Source organism: Coregonus lavaretus, assembly GCF_964263955.1.
Source record: "Coregonus lavaretus genome assembly, chromosome: 5".
NCBI lineage: Eukaryota > Metazoa > Chordata > Actinopteri > Salmoniformes > Salmonidae > Coregonus > Coregonus lavaretus.
Window position 1 is genome coordinate 30223956 of NC_139992.1, and position 20519 is coordinate 30244474.

The 20519-nt window shown below is 43.9% G+C and overlaps 1 protein-coding gene across 1 annotated transcript in view; it reads left to right on the plus strand.

Annotated features, from left to right (window-relative positions):
• The first annotated feature begins 2670 nt into the window (after window positions 1-2670).
• The window catches only part of LOC311129131 (TBC1 domain family member 22B-like), a 193745-nt gene continuing 175896 nt past the window's right edge, over window positions 2671-20519 (plus strand). Inside the window, exons 1-5 of the mRNA XM_084161423.1 lie at window positions 2671-2877; window positions 3655-3711; window positions 7703-7886; window positions 8010-8238; window positions 9645-9824. Coding sequence (XP_084017549.1) covers window positions 2816-2877; window positions 3655-3711; window positions 7703-7886; window positions 8010-8238; window positions 9645-9824 — 712 coding nt within the window. The 5' untranslated portion in view covers window positions 2671-2815. The remainder of the gene's footprint in view (window positions 2878-3654; window positions 3712-7702; window positions 7887-8009; window positions 8239-9644; window positions 9825-20519) is intronic.

The window sequence follows — 20519 nt, forward strand, 5'->3', positions numbered from 1 at the left end:
ACAAACAAGCAAGATTTCTGGCTCTCACAGACCTGTAACTTCTTCTTTAAGAGGCTCCTCTGTCCTTCACTCGTTACCTGTATTAATGGCACCTGTTTGAACTTGTTATCAGTATAAAAGACACCTGTCCACAACCTCAAACAGTCACACTCCAAACTCCACTATGGCCAAGACCAAAGAGCTGTCAAAGGACACCAGAAACAAAATTGTAGACCGGCACCAGGCTGGGAAGACTGAATCTGAAATAGGTAAGCAGCTTGGTTTGAAGAAATCAACTGTGGGAGCAATTATTAGGAAATGGAAGACATACAAGACCACTGATAATCTCCCTCGATCTGGGGCTCCACGCAAGATCTCACCCCGTGGGGTCAAAATGATCACAAGAACGGTGAGCAAAAATCCCAGAACCACACGGGGGGACCTAGTGAATGACCTGCAGAGAGTTGGGACCAAAGTAACAAAGCCTACCATCAGTAACACACTACGCCGCCAGGGACTCAAATCCTGCAGTGCCAGATGTGTCCCCCTGCTTAAGCCAGTACATGTCCAGGCCCGTCTGAAGTTTGCTAGAGTGCATTTGGATGATCCAGAAGAGGATTGGGAGAATGTCATATGGTCAGATGATACCAAAATAGAACTTTTTGGTAAAAACTCAACTCGTCGTGTTTGGAGGACAAAGAATGCTGAGTTGCATCCAAAGAACACCATACCTACTGTGAAGCATGGGGGTGGAAACATCATGCTTTGGGGCTGTTTTTCTGCAAAGGGACCAGGACGACTGATCCGTGTAAAGGAAAGAATGAATGGGGCCATGTATCGTGAGATTTTGAGTGAAAACCTCCTTCCATCAGCAAGGGCATTGAAGATGAAACGTGGCTGGGTCTTTCAGCATGACAATGATCCCAAACACACCGCCCGGGCAACGAAGGAATGGCTTCGTAAGAAGCATTTCAAGGTCCTGGAGTGGCCTAGCCAGTCTCCAGATCTCAACCCCATAGAAAATCTTTGGAGGGAGTTGAAAGTCTGTGTTGCCCAGCGACAGCCCCAAAACATCACTGCTCTAGAGGAGATCTGCATGGAGGAATGGGCCAAAATACCAGCAACAGTGTGTGAAAACCTTGTGAAGACTTACAGAAAACGTTTGACCTGTGTCATTGCCAACAAAGGGTATATAACAAAGTATTGAGAAACTTTTGTTATTGACCAAATACTTATTTTCCACCATAATTTGCAAATAAATTCATTAAAAGTCCTACAATGTGATTTTCTGGATTTTTTCCCCTCATTTTGTCTGTCATAGTTGACGTGTACCTATGATGAAAATTACAGGCCTCTCTCATCTTTTTAAGTGGGAGAACTTGCACAATTGGTGGCTGACTAAATACTTTTTTTCCCCACTGTATATATATATATATATATATATATATATATATATATATATATTGGGTCAGGGGCCCTAAGTGCCCACTTATGTCATGAACCAGCCCTGTACTGATCTTACATGTTTATTGCTGCTTTTGATCTATATATTTTAGTCATTTAGCAGAAGCTCTTATCGAGAGCAATTTACAGGAGTAATTATGTTAAAGTGCCTTGCTCAAGGGCACATCGAAATGTTTCACCTAGTTGGCACGGGAACTCGAACCAGCGACCTTTCAATCACTGGCCCTACGCTCTTAACCACTAGACTTCCTGCCGCCTATACATAAAATTATCATCTGTCATCCACACTGACCGTTCATATTATACCGCTTTCAAGTGCTAGTCTGAACTAGGAAACTCGGAAATATCCGACTTGCTAACTGGTTGTAGTTAATGACGTGCTGCGTTCAATGAAGTCGGGTATTTCCGAGATTCCTAGTTCCGACAAGGACGTGAACGCTCAAGTGGGGCAAAGATCTCAACCCCATAGAAAATCTTTGGAGGGAGTTGAAAGTCCGTGTTGCCTAGCGACAGCCCCAAAACATCACTGCTCTAGAGGAGATCTGCATGGAGGAATGGACCAAAATACCAGCAACAGTGTGTGAAAACCTTGTGAAGACTTACAGAAAACGTTTGACCTGTGTCATTGCCAACAAAGGGTATATAACAAAGTATTGAGAAACTTTTGTTATTGACCAAATACTTATTTTCCACCATAATTTGCAAATAAATTCATTAAAAGTCCTACAATGTGATTTTCTGGATTTTCTTCCCTCATTTTGTCTGTCATAGTTGGCGTGTACCTATGATGAAAATTACAGGCCTCTCTCATCTTTTTAAGTGGGAGAACTTGCACAATTGGTGGCTGACTAAATACTTTTTTGCTAACTGGTTGTAGTTAATGACGTGCTGCGTTCAATGAAGTCGGGTATTTCCGAGATTCCTAGTTCCGACAAGGACGTGAAACGCGGCATTATATCTCCGCGACACTTGACGCGTTCACAAAGCTGGTGGGAACTTGGACATTTCCGACTTGCTGATTCTTCGAATGCGGCTCGTATATTACTACAACCTGTTAGTAAGTCGGACATTTCAGAGTTTCTAGTTCCGACTAGCACATGAATGCAGCAACTGACACCAGTGGAAGCTGACGTCAACACGCGTCTCAAATCACTTACTGTAGATCGTACTTGTGATTGGGCGATGGCTGGGCAATGTGAAACGGACCAATCCCTGCAGCGCTTGCTCAGAGGACTTCAGATCGAACATGGCGACTTTCTGAGTTTTGGAGGAGGGAACTAGGTGTAAATAAACACACGTTAGACGTTTTAAAAACTATAGCTAACAACACTCGGATTTTTGTGTATATGACATATTGTACCGGGGAAAGAAAATGTCAACTGATGGAAACAAGAAACAATTCTGGAAAAGAAACACAGCTAAGGTGCCTGGCAGGTAAGTGACGTGTTCCTTCTTGCTAGCTACATTTGCTCTCTGCTTGTTAGCTTGATAGCTAGCTACGTTGCACTATTGAATCTGAAAATACAGTTCACACTGACTGTAACGTTAACATTTTATTTTTCACATATCAACAATGATTTCTTGCTTTATGTCATACTTTTGTCAAACGTGCGCATACTCTTGCGACAGTGAGTGCAGAGAACACATCAGCAGCCATTTGCTAGCTAAAGGCTAGTATAAGTTAGTCGGATAGGTAAACAGCTAGCTTAGCTAACCAGCTAGCTCATTCCTAGCTAACATTCCTAGCTAGGAATTCCTAACATTCCTAGCTAGCTAGTTCGCTAACTTACTAGGGTTTTCATTTAGCTAGCTAGAAGCCTTTTCTGATTGAACTGACTCTTTGTCAGAGCGTATTGTAAACACACAAACAATGAAATAACAAGACGACTTATTGAACTTCTTTCTGATGTGTAGCCAAGTTTCAAGTAACTTCACATTTAGGCTAGCTAGCTCATCAGATAATCAAATGGGGCATCACATTGCCAACTACTGTTGACAGCTGCTTTCAAATGAAACCTGAGTAAACCAAAGTTAGTCTGCTCATTAATGCTCTATGAATTTGCTCATTATTGGAGTGCACTTTAACTGTATCAAGGCATTAGTTGACTGACATGTTATCCACTGTTCACTATAACACAGTAATACATTAATTCAGTAGATTTCTTGTCAAAACATAGCAATAGGTCATTGTGTTTTCTTTCCTCTCCACAGCATACAACATGTGTATGGTGCTCAACATCCTCCTTTCGACCCTCTTCTGCATGCTAAGTAAGTGTCTGATTAGTTGTACTGTATAGGCCCAACAGTATGTCTGAGTCCCAAATGGCACCCCATTTCCTTCTAGTAGTGCACAATATAGGGAATACATTTACATTTTAGTCATTTAGCAGACGCTCTTTTCCAGAGCGACTTACAGTTAGTGAGTGCATACATTTTTCATACTGGCCCCCCATGGGAATCGAACCCACAATCCTGGCGTTGCTAGCGCCATGCTCTACCAACTGAGCTACAGGAGGCCTAACGTGCCATTTGGGACATATTCTATAATTAATGAATGGTGACTGTTGCTCTCTGGTATGTAGGTAGCTTTGGTCCTTTGATAGGGGATTTAAGATGGCCATTCAGGTTGGAGTAGTGAACTGACCTGAAAATCTAGTCAATAAACTGGGTGTGTTTACAACTTTCAGGAAATGCTGAGGCAAAAATGCAATGCTATTATAACTTGCTTACGCCTCAAACACACCGACAGCGACATTGCATTTTTGTACACCAGAAGTACATTAATTTCCAATGGAACACTGCGTTTTTCTTGCAGCATTGCATTGCAGAGACAGTTGCAGTGCGTTCTGTGTGGTGCATATATTGTATTTATCGAACGTATGCATCAAATTGTATAGCTTGACAGAAATGGTAGCAGAAGGTGAATGTTGAACTTTTGTTGCAAACATATCCAGATGATGCTGCATACCATTTTGCGCAATGACGCTATCGGTGTGATCGATGCGTTATGGCTATTGTAATTACAGAAACACTGCATGTCCTTGTTTTACTGTCTTTTTAAGCACCCGTTTGACTTGATTGAGGATAAGGAATTATAGCCGTGCCACTTTAGCCTGGCTGTTTAACTGTTTAATCAACACTAGCTACATTGTTGCCTTGCCAAGACAACAGCAAATTGGCTAAAGGGCAATTCCACAGTAACAAAATTATGCTTTGACTTAGTTTTTTCACTTTCAAATGTATGCAAAACAAAAAAAATACATTGATTTCAAAGTTGACCAAACCATACAAATCTATGCACAATGACTTTGGTAATGGAACTATGGTAAAATCTCACTCAGGTTTTTATGAGACCACATTTTCCAAACACTCTGATAAATATCTGCTCCGAATTAAGATTCAAAGATGTCTGCAGAAAGAATGGGGTGTCAGCTATGACATGGCACTTTGAGTTATTTATTTATTTATTTTGGTTATTGAACTACAGTAAGTGAAGTGGATTTACACCCGGTAACAGAATTATGGTAATAACATTACAACATGGGTCCCTGATCTGTACTACACAGAAATGCATAATTATGGATATGAATGTCATTCTCGTCATATTTTACAAGTTTGAACATTACAGCGCAGCAGAGGACAGTGCAGTACAATACAGCAGAGTAGAGTTCAGTAAAGTATAGTACTGTATTGTACTGTCCTATATTATACTGTACTACTGTATTGGACTGTACTCTACTCACTCAACTGTACTGCACTGTGCTATCCAAACTTATGTCTATGATTTGGTCAAGTCCGTTTTGTCTGTGGATGTTAACATCAAGGCCAGGGTGGCCTGCCCAAATGTGAACTACTTTTCAATGTCCATGAACGTCCGGTGTTGGTTGGTGCTCAGTGGGTGAGGATGCTGGTTACAGTAAATTATAAGAGAGGGGGATCATGGGTAGGTGTCAGTAAGAGCTGGAAGAGGTGACATTAACTGGGACTCAAACTGTTTTAACACTCTTGGTTTGACCACCAGACAACTGAAAGACAAAGAAATCAGTTATGAGCTGAACATAACAGTGTGACAGTGGAAGGGAGGAAAATATAAGGTGACCCAACTGTGGTTTGTGACTTATTATTTCCAATTGTAGCCAATTCAGTTGCAGTAATTCCGTTACTGATTTTTTTGGGTGATCCCTTTACCAATTTGGTAATGGATTACGAGTTTTAATCACTTAATTATTAGTAAACAAAATTGATATATAAGTAAAATCACTAACTAATCTACCATTACTTGTTACTTCTGTGAACTTTCATTATCCTCCCTCCTTATGAGGGAGAGAAATTTGAAAATATCTTAAAGATATGTCAGTTTTTGGTAACAGAATTACAAGGCACAAGACAATATTTCTTAAACTTACAGAAGGTAAACAATTTCTCCAATATTAAATATAAGTGTTGATATTAGTTGGCAGGGGTCTATACGTCAACATGATTGTGTTTTGATGTATTTCTAATACCGTTTAATATCTTTTTCTGGTAGATGTTTCCTAAGACTCCTTTTCCATTTGTTTATCCAGAAATCAAAGCCTTTACTCATGCCTCATCTTTAAGATGGAAAATGGTTGAAAAATGTATCTATGCCTTAATTTCTCCAAAATATATACTCTTAGCTTTCATTTGACACAGTTTTATATGCGCCTGTGAACTTCACATGTTGGTGCTCATGGGTCCTTTTCGATGGTAATGCAGAGACACTGGCACCTAGAAGGGCTTACTTCTCAGGCTGCCTGACACCCGCTATATATTTGTTTAGGATCTGTCCTATCCCCATTTGACATCTGTTAGATTAACTCACACAGATCCAAGGTAAACTCTTTACTGGCTCTCTGAGCTGTGCAGCACAGTCCAGCCCAGTCCAGTCTAGCACAGTTCTGAAACTCCACACATCTGCTCACATACCAGTATACCAAGTATATTCTCGCAACTGTTGGTTGTGGGTTTACAAGGAGGGAGTGGAAACACATGAAGCAGCTGATCTTCAGTAGTAGGCTTTTGTTGCTTTGCGGTTGAGATTAAAGTGCAGCAAGTCTAATCATGTGGCTGATGTCCACAAAGGGGTATATTTCATTTACTTGTTATTGTTAGGCTGACTTCCATAGTTTTATCACCTTTCAGGAGTGGCCTAGTCACAGGTAGAGTCATATTGAACTTGGCTTTGCTTTTGTTATGCTAATGCTTGGTTTTGAATGGAAATAATAAGATGGAAAGGAAGGGTCCCCCCTCCCTCTCTCCTTCCACCCGCGCTGCTTTTCAATTTTCAGTCTCATGGACATTAGAGGAAAAATGATAAATTAAATTGGGTTTTTATTACATTTTTCTCTCTGAAGAAAACGTCTCTCATACACAAAGGAAGGTATTTTGTGAGAAAATGTATTTTTAATTGATTTAATCTGCACTATGATTGTGTACCTTTTACAATAACCTTTTTGAAATAATTTTAATAGATGCTGACTCATTGATTGTCCTTGCGGAATATATTTGTGATTGTCTAATTTCTTTCATTATCGTCATTCCGTTTTTTTCTCCAACATTATCGTCAGTCAGTTCTTTTCAACATTGGCTCGCTGCGTCAACGTGAGAATATCCATCTGTAGCCTGTAGATATCAAGGGCACAGCTGCAGTCTTTTACTAATAGAACCTAAAAAAAGACCCTCAATTGAGCAAATGGAAAAATGTGAAAATGGAACAAAAACGGCCATGCATTATTTGAATTTAGTACAAGGGTATGCTCTTTCGCTGAAGTAGGTACTTTTTGACAAACCGTATTTGGCATTTGAATCTTACTGCCATCTAATGAACAGTTGAGGGATGTTTGTGAAGTTGCCCTTCCAGAGTGAATTTGGCTCCCAGTCCTAATCTTTCATCCTTTCTAAGTTTTTCACCCGACCTTCAATTCACCGTTATTACCAACCTCTTCCACCTTCTGCTAAAAATAACATAATAATTAAAATAATAATATAATATGCCATTTAGCAGACGCTTTTATCCAAAGCGACTTACAGTCATGCGTGCATACATTTTTGTGTATGGGTGGTCCCGGGGATCGAACCCACTACCCTGGAGTTACAAGCGCCGTGCTCTACCAACTGAGCTACAGAGGACCACACATGAATTGAAAATACATGTATCATTTTGGGCTTTTGATGTCGTCTTTAATGTTTTGGATGACTTCTTGTATCCTAAACTTCTCCTTATGTTTCTCCCTCTCAGTCTAATCAAGGCGGGCAACAAGCCCCAGATGATACCGGGAGGGAAGCCAAAGAAAGCCACCACCTTCCAGGAGTTTGAGAGCATCACCAGCGATGCCTGGGACGTGGGGGACGATGACGACGAGCTGCTCGCCATGGCCGCACAGAACCTCAACATTGAGGTCGTCATGGAAACCGCCAACAAGGTGATTTGTATGATGTGAACATACAACTCATAAGCCCTTTTTCTATTAACATAAGCTCTTATAATACATTAAGCAGTTTTTAAGGAGTAAGAAAATAAATATATTGTTATTATCATTATGCAGGTGATTGAGAACCACAGCAAGCAGCAGGAGAAGCAGAGACAGGACGATGCCGACGCGTCAGAGCTGGAGGAGAGAGAGGAAGAGGAGGCGCATGAGGAAGAGGTGGAAGAAGAGGAAGAGGAAGGGGAGGAATCGACCCCCGAGGTGTCGTTTGCCTCTGAGCCCAGCCCGCTCGGCGATGGCAGACTGGTGAAGTCACTGAGTGAGGCCCCCATCGGATCACCTAAGGGTAAGTAGACATCTGTTGCACGTTTCTCTCTTCTCGGTCTCTCTCTCCCCTCTCTCTGTCTCGCTCCCTCTCTCTATCCATCAATCGACAGACAAACAAATGTGATTGTCAGGGGAAGTGACAGATGTGTGGAACAACTGCCTAACAAGGAAGGAATCTTGAAAGGAGGAACCCCACTCCATAGAGTCCATCCTCTCCTCTGTCTCCAGTCTCCACCCACTCCTTCTATACACAATATTTCCTCTGCCTCTGCTATGAGCCTGCTAGGCTTTTCATGTTCATTCGTTAGTGTGGTAACAGCAATAGCAGCAGAGGGTGGGGTTTGTGTTGTGTTGTGTAGTAGGGAACAGCTGCCTGCTGTCTGTCTGTGGTGGTGCCGGAGATAAGACAGCAGCCTGTAGCAGCCCTAACTCCAGTAGTTATCTCCATGGAGGAGACACTGTCTGCTCCATTCATCTGTGTTGTTCAGTACACACACACGCGCACGAAGACAGACGCGCACGTCCGACGCACGCACACACACTGCCCACTGCTCACACACTCCCCTTCCTGCTGGGCGAGACCACATATTGTCTCTGATTGTTCTGCTCTCTATTATTGAGTCTACTGTAGTGTTTGGGTAAATGATCAATCATGGTGATAATGCAGTGCCTGAATAGCTACCCCCTCTCTTCTTGTTCTTTGTCTGCACGAAGTGATAGTACTCACACACTCCCCTTTGCATGCTGTGTTCAAATCAAGCTGCCGCCTTGAGCTCAACTCATCACATAAAACCTTGGTGTTCATTTTCCTTTAGTCACATCACTATAATCTTGTTGTGTCTGTCTGGTAGCTCCTCTCTACCCCCAACTCTACACTCCCGTCTGTCTAACCTGGCACTCCCCTCCCTCCACGCTCTCTCTTCTCTTCCTCCCTGCCTTCTGATGTGTTGTTGTCTGTCTGTGGACCCAGCTGCCTGGTCCTACATTAGATAATGGCCCACTGCAAGGCTATCATTAGGCATCAGCACCCAGCCTGCACTCAGGCTGCTCTCTGCTAATGGATAGACAGACAGACAGACAGACAGACAGACAGAGAGTGGCCTGACCTCGTCCCTGCAGCACTCTACACCCTCTCTGAGTGTCCTCCACTGACCTCTATCTTCTGTTGCTGGGAACAAACTCTACTCTGCCCTGTAATTGTCTGTAATGGGGGTTTGCTGTTGCTGGAGTGGAGAAAGGTGGTTGGGTTACACAGTGTTTGTGTGTCTGTTTGTGTGACGTGTGTTTTCAATGAGTGTGCTCGGAGGAAAGGTGCTTGCAACAGGTGTGCATGTTTGTCTGTGTGTTTTTGCGTGTGTGCATCTTTGTGTGTGTGTCTGCGTGTTTATTGTTCTCAGTATATCTCCCCTCTCTCTGTTTATCCAGATGCGGCCGGAGAGAGAGCGTCGCTCCACAGACAGCAGTCCCTTCCCCACCGGCCCACCATCCCCATGGTGGCTCGTATGGCTGACCAAAACACCTCCGGGACCCCAGCCATGACAGAGAGAGAGGCCTCCCGCCTGGACAAGTTCAGACAGGTCCTGGCTGGACCCAACACTGACCTTGGTATGTTGCTGGATATTAATTACAGATTTAAGATCAGATGCCTGTAGGAATGGTGGTCGTAGGGATCATTGAACCCACAACCTTTGAAGCTCTGATATGTGATTTGTGTAGGAATGTTACCACTCAACCACATAGGTGCAGCCCAATCCTGAACTAAACCATTTGGTGTGAAAGATATCTGACCCTGTATCATTGCTTTGGGTTACAAGACCTCCCTGTCTCACCTTGCTAAAATAAAGACATCCTCTTAAAAAAAATAAAAATTAAACACAGTTCACAGCTCTGTGGTAATGAACTCCATCTGAGAAAGCAGGCAGTGAAACATCTGCGGTGTTGTTCTAACGATGCCATATGAATAGCTGATGGGGAACTAAACTCAGCCATCTGGCCAGTGGCCACCGTGCATAATCCAAGGGACTGAAATTATGCTTTTATTTTTACTTCTACTGTACACCTTTGAGATGAGATGGTGCTTTAACTTGTGATCCAAGGCCATAATGGTGTAACGGCAGTAGCTTTGGTATAGTTCTTCTATGGGCATTTGTATGGCCGATTGTAAAGTTTTATGGGTTATGCTTTTAACTTCTACGGGCTATTCTATGGGGGATTTAAAGTTCTATGAAGGATTTAAAAGTTCTATTCACGCTTTGACTCCCACTTGTTCTCCTGTAAGTTTCAAGGTCTTGTTCTTTGTCAGTCCTGCAGTATCTGTCTGTCTTATCAGCTCTGTCCTGGAAAGGCATGGGGGCAGATTGGTAAAGAGTTGCATTGGAGCTGCTCAGGTGTGTGTGCGCGCGTGTGTACGTGTTGTTAGACTCGCTCTTAGCCCTTTTGTACCCTTGATGATTTTCCCTGCAGTCGGCTTTTGTAATGCTCTGAATATCCTTTGATTGTGTGTGTGCTGTCTGTTCCGCCTTAGTGATTCCATCTTCTGTCGTTGTGCCTGAGCCAGAGGTGAAGGTGTCTTAGTGAGGTTATACCTTCCTGGGAGTCAATGCTATTGTTTGAGTCATTGTGATAGCGCTGATTCAGCCCAGTGGCTGTATCATTTTGTGAGGCTTAGTGTCACTGACTATCTGTCTGGTCTATACAACCTGAGGTGAGCTATAAGTCATGAGGTGGTTCAGGGTCGTGCCGAGACATATGAGGGTGTAGGAGTGGGGTAAGTGAGGTGCTGAATGTCAAAGACCATGTCCGATTTGAAAGGCAAAGACCATAACAGGTTCGCCTTTTTGCCACCCATTCCATTTTCAATAGACACATGTAACCGGGACAACTCATGACCAATAGACACATGTAACCGGGACAACTCATGACCAATAGACACATGTAACCGGGACAACTCATGACCAATAGACACATGTAACCGGGACAACTCATGACCAATAGACACATGTAACCGGGACAACTCATGACCAATAGACACATGTAACCGGGACAACTCATGACCAATAGACACATGTAACCGGGACAACACATGACCAATAGACACATGTAACCGGGACAACTCATGACCAAAGAAGGGACTCAGTTGATACACAACCTGTGGCGAGTTTCTTTTTTTTTCAAGTTTCAATGTCACATGCACAAGTACAGTGAAATGCCTTTCTTGCAAACTCAAAACCCAACAATGCAATAATCAATAACAACATATTACTATAAAAAAACACAATAAATAAGAATAGGAAATATGAAATACACAAAGTAATCACACTATATAAAGGAAATATTTAAAAAGTAAGTTCCAATACCATATTTACATGTGCAGGGATACTGGAGTGATGGAGGTACACTACCATTCAAAAGTTTGGGGTCTCTTTGTTTTCCATGAAAACATACATGAAATGTGTTTGAATAGGAAATATAGCAAAATGCATAGGACATGTAGTTATTGACAAGGTTAGAAATAATTATTTTTAATTGAAATAATTATTGTGTCCTTCAAACTTTTGCTTTCGTCAAAGAATCCTCCATTTGCAGCAATTACAGCCTTGCAGACCTTTGGCATTCTAGTTGTCAATTTGTTGAGGTAATCTGAAGAGATTTCACCCCATGCTTCCTGAAGCACCTCCCACAAGTTGGATTGGCTTGATGGGCACTTCTTACGTACCATACGGTCAAGCTGCTCCCACAACAGCTCAATAGGGTTGAGATCCGGTGACTGTGCTGGCCACTCCATTATAGACAGAATAACAGCTGACTGCTTCTTCCCTAAATAGTTATTGCATAGTTTGGAGCTGTGCTTTGGGTCATTGTCCTGTTGTAGGAGGAAATTGGCTCCAATCAAGCGCCGTCCACAGGGTATGGCATGGCGTTGCAAAATGGAGTGATAGCCTTCCTTCTTCAAGATCCCTTTTACCCTGTACAAATCTCCCACTTTACCACCACCAAAGCACCCCCAGATCATCACATTGCCTCCACCATGCTTGACAGATGGCATCAAGCACTCCTCCAGCATCTTTTCATTTGGTCTGTGTCTAACAAATGTTCTTCTTTGTGATCCGAACACCTCAAACTTCGATTCGTCTGGCCATAACACTTTTTCCAATCTTCCTCTGTCCAGTGTCCGTGTTCTTTTGCCCATTTTAATCGTTTATTTTTATTGGCCAGTCTGAGATATGGCTTTTTCTTTGCAACTCTGCCTAGAAGGTCAGCATCCCGGAGTCGCCTCTTCACTGTTGACTTTGAGACTGGTGTTTTGCGGGTACTATTTAATGAAGCTGCCAGTTGAGGACCTGTGATGCGTCTGTTTCTCAAACTAGACACACTAATGTATTTGTCCTCTTGCTCAGTTGTGCACCGGGGCCTCCCACTCCTCTTTCTATTCTGGTTAGAGCCAGTTTGTGCTGTTCTGTGAAGGGAGTAGTACACAGCGTTGTACGAGATCTTCAGTTTCTTGGCAATTTCTCGCATGGAATAGCCTTCACATCTCAGAACAAGAATAGACTGATGAGTTTCAGAAGAAAGTGATTTGTTTCTGGCCATTTTGAGCCTGTAATCAAACCCACATTTGCTGATGCTCCAGATACTCAACGAGTCTCAACAAAGGCCAGTTTTATTGCTTCTTTAATCAGCACAACAGTTTTCAGCTGTGCTAACATAATTGCAAAAGGGTTTTCTAATGATCAATTAGCCATTTAAAATGATAAACTTGGATTAGCAAACACAATGTGCCATTGGAACACAGGACTGATGGTTGCTGATAATGGGCCTCTGTGTGCCTATGTAGATATTCCAATGAAAATCAGCAGTTTCCAGCAACAATAGCCATTTACAACATTAACAATGTCTACACTGTATTGATTTTCTTTCGAAAACAAGGACATTTCTAAGTGACCCCAAAATTTGGAACGGTATTGTAGATATGTGTAGGGGTACGGTGACTAGGCAACAGGATATAAGATAAACAGAGTAGCAGCAGCTTGTTTGTGAGGGGGTGTGCGGGTGTGTAGAGCCAATATAAATGTATTTGCATATTATGTGTGAATGAGCAGAGTGAGTGTTGGTGTGTGTGTTAGTGTGTAGGGCCCTGTGAGTGTGCATAGAGACAGTGGAAGATTGAAATAAAAGGTCAATAAAGATAGTCCGTGTAGCTATTTATCAGTCGTATTGACTAAAATGTAAATGTATTGCTTGGGGAGAGAAGCTGTTCAGGAGCCTTTGACAATTTCCCGGGCCTACTATTCACACCACCTGATATAGAGGTCCTGGATGGCAAGGAGCTCGGCCCCAGTAATGTACTGGGCTGTCTGCACAACCCTCTGTAGAGCCATGTGATCGAGGGCGGTGCTATTTCCATACCAAGCAGTGATGCAGCCAGTCAATGTGCTCTGAATGGTACAGCTGTCCTTTTGAGGATTTGAGGGCCCATGCCAAACGTTTTCAACCTCCTGAGGGGGAAGAGGCACTGTCGTGCCGTCTTCATGACTGTGCATGTGTGTTTGGACCATTTGAAATCTTTAGTGATTTGGACACAGAGGAACTTGAAGCTGTCTACCTGCTCCACTGCCGCCCCGTCGATGTGGATGGGGGCATGCTCACCCCCCGGTTTCCTGTAGTCCACGATCAGCTCCTTGGTCTTGCTGACGTTGAGGGAGAGGTTGTTGCTCCGGCACCACACTGCCAGGTCACTGACCTCCTCCCTGTAGGCTGACTCATCATCGCTGGTGTTCAGACCTACCACCGTCGTGTTGTCAGCGAACTTGATAATGGTGTTAGTAATGCTTGGCCACACAGTCGTGGGTGAACAGGAAGTACAGGAGGGGACTATGCACACACCCCTGTGTTAAGGGTGAGCGTGGCGGAGGTGATGTTGTCTACCCTCACCACCTGAGATTGGTCCGTCAGGAAGTCCAGGATCCAGTTGCAGAGTGAGGTGTTCAGACCCAGAGTCCTAAGCTTGGTGACGAGTTTGGTGTTGAACGCTGAGCTGTAGTCAATGAACAGCATTCTCACATAGGTATTCCTCTTATCTAGGTAGGTGAGGGCAGTGTGGAGTGCAATTGAGATTGCATCGTCTATGGATCTGTTGGGGCGGTATGCTAATTCGAGTGGGTCTAGGGTGTCTGGGATGATTGAGTTTAATGTGTGCCATAACCAGCCTCTCAAAGCACTTCATGATTACAGAAGTGAGGGCTACAGGGCGGTAGTCATTGTGGCACGAAGCCTTAGAGTTCTTAGGAACAGGAATGATGGTGGTCATCTTAAAACATGTGGGGATTACAGACTGGGACAAGGAGAGGTTGAAAATTACTGTGAATGTGACTGCCATCTGTTCTACGGATGCTCTGAGAACGCACCCTGGAATACAGTCGGGGCCCACGGCCTTGCGGGTGTTGACCTGATTAAAGACCCTTCTCCCGTCAGCCTCGGAGAGCGAGATCACCCAATCCTATTGGTCGGTGACGGCCCTCACACCAGGCTCGATGTTGTTGTTGTCAAAGCGTGCATAAAATGCATTGAGTTCGTCTGGTAGAGAGGCATCGTTGGGCAGATCACGGTTGGGCCGTCCTTTGTTATCCATAATGGATTGTAGCCCCTGCCACATGTGGTGGGTGTCGTAGGCTGTGTAATATGACTCCATCTTTTTCCCATATTGTCCTTTTTCTCGTTCGATCATTCTGCGGAGGTCATAGCGGGCTTTCTTGTACTTATTCCCGTCTTCGGCCGTAGCATCAGGGTTGTCTACGATAGCTCTGTGTGCGGTAGCCATGTTCTTTAGTTTAGCGCCAACCTCTTGTGTTAATCCAGGGCTTTTGATTGGGGAAGCAGCGAACCCACACCGTGGGTACAACGTCGCCGATGCATTTTCTAATGAAGCTGGTGACAGAGGTGGTTAGCTCATCAATGTTGTCGGAGGAGTCTCTCAGTCAGTGCTAGTAAAGCAGTCCTGTAGCATAACCTCTGATTCTGGTGACCATTTCTCAACGGAGTGAATCGCGGGTACTTCATGTTTCAGCTTCTGCTTGTACACAGGAAGCAAGAGTACAGAGTCATGATCTGATTTGCCAAATGGCTTACGAGGGAGGGCCTTGTATGCTTGCTTGTTGGTAGAATAGCAGTGGTCTAGGACTTTATCGCCCATAGTGGCGTTGGAGACGTGTTGATGGAAGTTGGGCGTCACGTGTCTTAGTGACGCCAAATTAAAATCGCCGGCAACCAGAAAGGCATTCTCTGGGTGTAGGTTTTCCTGCTTGTTTATTGCCTTGTACAATTAGTTAAGGGCCAGCTTGTTATTGTTATTGTCCTGAGGTGGAATGTATACAGCAGTTACGATAACAGCTGAAAACTCCCTTGGGAGGTAGAAGGGTTGGCATATTTGACCATCAGTTATTCCAAGACGGGTGAACGGTGGGTCGACACTTCCACCGGGCTGGAATCAGCACACCAGTTGGACTTGATGAAGAGGCAAACCCCTCCCCCCTTCGATTTCCCCGACTCCTCTGTCCTGTCCGCCCGGTGAATGGAGAATCCATCGAGTTGGAAAGCCGTGGGGGGTATCTTGTCTGAGAGACGTGTTTCTGAAAAGCAAAGAATATTGCAGATGCCAGGTGAACGCTACGTGCCCGAATGTATAGTGCCAACTGTAAAGTTTGGTAAAGGAGGAATAATGGTCTGGGGCTGTTTTTCATGGTTCGGTCTAGGCCCTTAGTTCCAGTGATGGGAAATATTAACCCTACAAAATACACTGCTCAAAAAAATTAAGGGAACACTAAAATAACACATCCTAGATCTGAATGAATGAAATAATCTTATTAAATACTTTTTTCTTTACATAGTTGAATGTGCTGACAACAAAATCACACAAAATTTATAAATGGAAATCAAATTTATCAACCCATGGAGGTCTGGATTTGGAGTCACCCTCAAAATTAAAGTGGAAAACCACACTACAGGCTGATCCAACTTTTATGTAATGTCCTTAAAACAAGTCAAAATGAGGCTCAGTAGTGTGTGTGGCCTCCACTTGCCTGTATGACCTCCCTACAACGCCTGGGCATGCTCCTGATGAGGTGGCGGATGGTCTCCTGAGGGATCTCCTCCCAGACCTGGACTAAAGCATCCGCCAACTCCTGGACAGTCTGTGGTGCAACGTGGCGTTGGTGGATGGAGCGAGACATGATGTCCCAGATGTGCTCAATTGGATTCAGGTCTGGGGAACGGGCGGGCCAGTCCATAGCATCAATGCCTTCCTCTTGCAGGAACTGCTGACACACTCCAGCCACATGAGGTCTAGCATTGTCTTGCATTAGGAGGAACCCAGGGCCAACCGCACCAGTGTTCTCTGGCAAATGCCAAACGTCCTGCACGGTATTGGGCTGTAAGCACAACCCCCACCTGTGGACGTTGGGCCCTCATACCACCCTCATGGAGTCTGTTTCTGACCGTTTGAGCAGACACATGCACATTTGTGGCCTGCTGGAGGTCATTTTGCAGGGCTCTGGCAGTGCTCCTCCTGCTCCTCCTTGCACAAAGGCGGAGGTAGCAGTCCTGCTGCTGGGTTTTTGCCCTCCTACGGCCTCCTCCACGTCTCCTGATGTACTGGCCTGTCTCCTGGTAGCGCCTCCATGCTCTGGACACTACGCTGACAGACACAGCAAACCTTCTTGCCACAGCTCGCATTGATGTGCCATCCTGGATGAGCTGCACTACCTGAGCCAATTGTGTGGGTTGTAGACTCTGTCTCATGCTACCACTAGAGTGAAAGCACCGCCAGCATTCAAAAGTGACCAAAACATCAGCCAGGAAGCATAGGAACTGAGAAGTGGTCTGTGGTTACCACCTGCAAAACCAGTCCTTTATTGGGGGGTGTCTTGCTAATTGCCTATAATTTCCACCTGTTGTCTATTCCATTTGCACAACAGCATGTGAAATTTATTGTCAATCAGTGTTGCTTCCTAAGTGGACAGTTTGATTTCACAGAAGTGTGATTGACTTGGAGTTACATTGTGTTGTTTAAGTGTTCCCTTTATTTTTTTGAGCAGTGTACAATGAAATTCTAGAAGATTCTGTGCTTCCAACTTTGTGGCAACAGTTTGGGGAAGGCCCTTTCCTGTTTCAGCATGACAATTCCCCCAAGCACAAAGCGAGTTCCATACAGAAATGGTTTGTTGAGGTCGGTGTGGAATAACTTGACTGGCCTGCACAGAGCCCTGACGGCAAGCCCATCGAACACCTTTGGGATGAATTGGAACGCTGACTGCGAGCCAGGCCTAATCGCCCAACATCAGTGCCCGACCTCACTAATGCTCTTGTGGCTGAATTGAAGCAAGTTTCCCTTTGTTTACACTGTGTGATTGTTCGTTGGTCCTGTCGCCATGACTACGACAGGCTAGCTTGACTGGAGCTAACTTTAGCGGACGTTAGCTTCTGTGCTAGCAGACTTTTATAAATTAATTAAACTATCAAAACATCATAAAAAAATTACAATTAGCTATATCATCACACTCCGCTTAACTTGGTGGTTCATATCCAATGCATTATAACTCGCTCACCGTGATGGTAATGTTAAAATAATATTTTGTTTATCTTGTGGTTCTCTTCAGTTTTCAGTTCTCTCACTGACTAGGCAGTCTAGCGCGAGAAGCAACTACTAGAGCGAGCGGCTCTCTCTGTGGGCCGAAACAAGCACAACACCCCTTGACTATAAATACTGTAAATTATTACAAAATGCCAAAGATTAGGCTACTATATATCTCACATTCTCCCACATTTCAGGTTGGCAACACGGGGAACCCAAACATGAGCAAAAAAACTGTACTATTAATACAGAAAATATTTACCCATTTTCACAGCAACTGTTCATCTTTTTCTTTGATGTTACAGACCAACTAGGAACAACAATAGTAGCCTGCCTCTGACTTTATCAGAAACTTGCCTATACTGGTATATAAATTTATCAATATAATGCCAACCAACCTCTTTTGACCTTGGGTGGTTTATTTATTTAAAACATACTGCCATTGTACTATGGTAACGCACAATTAATAAAGGAGGTACCATATGATAATTGTTGGTACCATTTATCATAATTGTGCATTACCATGGTTGAATATTTAATGTAGTTTAAAACCATGCTATTTCCATGATCCACATCTATACCATGGTATAAATAAGGCAATACCAGGGTATTATTTAGGATCATGGCCGTACCATCATACTTCGAAGCTAAAACCATGGTACATATCCATGATTCAGACTATACCATGGTATAAGTGAAAGTATCATAGTAGTACCATAGTATGAATAAAAATAGCATAGTGGTACCATTGTAAATTTTTGTAAGGGCCGAGAGTCCCGTTGGAAGCAAATCTGTGATCGGAGGTCATCCATCTTATTATCAAGTGACTGTACATTAGCCAGTAGAATGGAGGGAAGATGTAGCCGGTTTTCCCTTCGCGTTAATCTCACCAGGATCTCCTCTCTCTTGCCTCTGTAACGCCGGCGTTTCCCCTTCGGGTAGCCCGAAAATTGGGTTGGAGTTACAGAGAGAGCAGGGCAGATGAGTCGAAGTAGAAGCTGGAATTGGGGTAAGTAGCTGCCGATCTGATGTTCAAGAGTTCTTGTCGGTTATAAGAAATAATAGCGGATACATTTTGTAAAAATAAACAACAAAATAATCACAAAATAGCAAAGTTGGGTCAAAGCTTTCAAAACGGCAGCAATCCAGTGTGGCTCCATCTTGTGAGGTTATAAGAGGATTTAAAGCCATCCATATACCAGTACATGTCTTCATCTGTCCTATTGTATTATTCTAGAGTCCTGGGGAGGAGGATGACAGAGAGAGTGGGGTGGAGGGATGGAGGCCGTGTCAGGCAGCAGGGTACAGTCAGTGATTCTAAACCTGTCAACAGTGATTACACCAGGCCAGCAGTCGGGACCTGCTTTTTAAATGGAGTTGTTGCTGCTTTATTACATATCCAAACTGACTAGCCAGACACATGGTGCCAGCGATGAAATATTAACTTAATTCAGAGGCCATAATTAAGAGACAGGGAGGGAGAGAGGGCAAAACAGACAGCGAGAAAGAGGGAGATTGTGTGAGGGAGACAGATCGATTGACAGAGCGAAAGTGAAAGCCTAGAGGGAGCGAGTGAACAGACAGAGAGAGAGGTGTTGACAGAGATGGATGGTTGTGTTGTCCTGTGGTTGAGGTGGCCGACCTGGTTTTTTGCCTTGGTCTCCCCTCTGTGACATCACAGCACTACATAGCCATTGATCTGTCCTTTCACCACCAACAATGCTCGCTCAAACCTCCATTGCTCTGTCGCTCTTTCTCTTTCTCGCTCAAACCTCATCTACTCATCCCTCTCTCAATCACACAGCTATCTATCGGGGGAGAGGCTGCCCTCTAGTGTAGAACGACCACTCTGACTCTTGTCCTTGATGTTGGGGAGGTCTGTGTGTGTCGGGGAAGGTGTGTGCGTACACTTCATTCTTTCTTTCTTCAGCCTGATGGATTGCAGCCTCGTTTCTGGGTCTAGCCCTCCATCATGTTGGGATTTGTCTCCAGAGGTGCGTGTGTATGTGTGAGAACAACTGTCTGACTGCTCCACTCTCTGCTCTCACCTGTTTAACGATTAGAAGATGAGGCATGGGAGAGAGCAAGGCTCAAACCCTTAGGCCTAAAAAATTAATCACTCTTTTTCTTGTCATTCCCAGTTCCTATGCTCTTAGTTTTCTTTACAAAATCTTTGTGACAATCAGGTACTTTTAGTTTTTCCAGATGCAATATTTACAGTTTTTGTATCTAATTCAAACAATCATCAGCCATCTGTGTTTGTGAGTGGGTGTGTTTTGATTTTGAGCAGTAGTGCAGTCTGTCTATGTCAGGGTTTCTGGGTTTCTCCAGACAGATCAGTGAACCTGGCAGAGGTAGGCAGGCTGACAGAGCGGAACAGAGCAGGCTTCACAGCGCTAGGCCACATAGACCATGGCAAGAGCAGGCAAAACCCATTTATCATCACTGAGAGCGAGAATATGACTGGATCTCATTCAAAGCCTCTCTCATATTTAGTTTTACCGCTGTCTCCCCTTCTCTCACCCTTTTGCTGTTTCTATCTCTCTCTCATTTAGTCGACTGGTCGATTGTTTGGTCGATAGGCTGTTGGTCGACAGATTTTTTTAAATTGAGCTGTGGCAAATACAGTGGGGAAAAAAAGTATTTAGTCAGCCACCAATTGTGCAAGTTCTCCC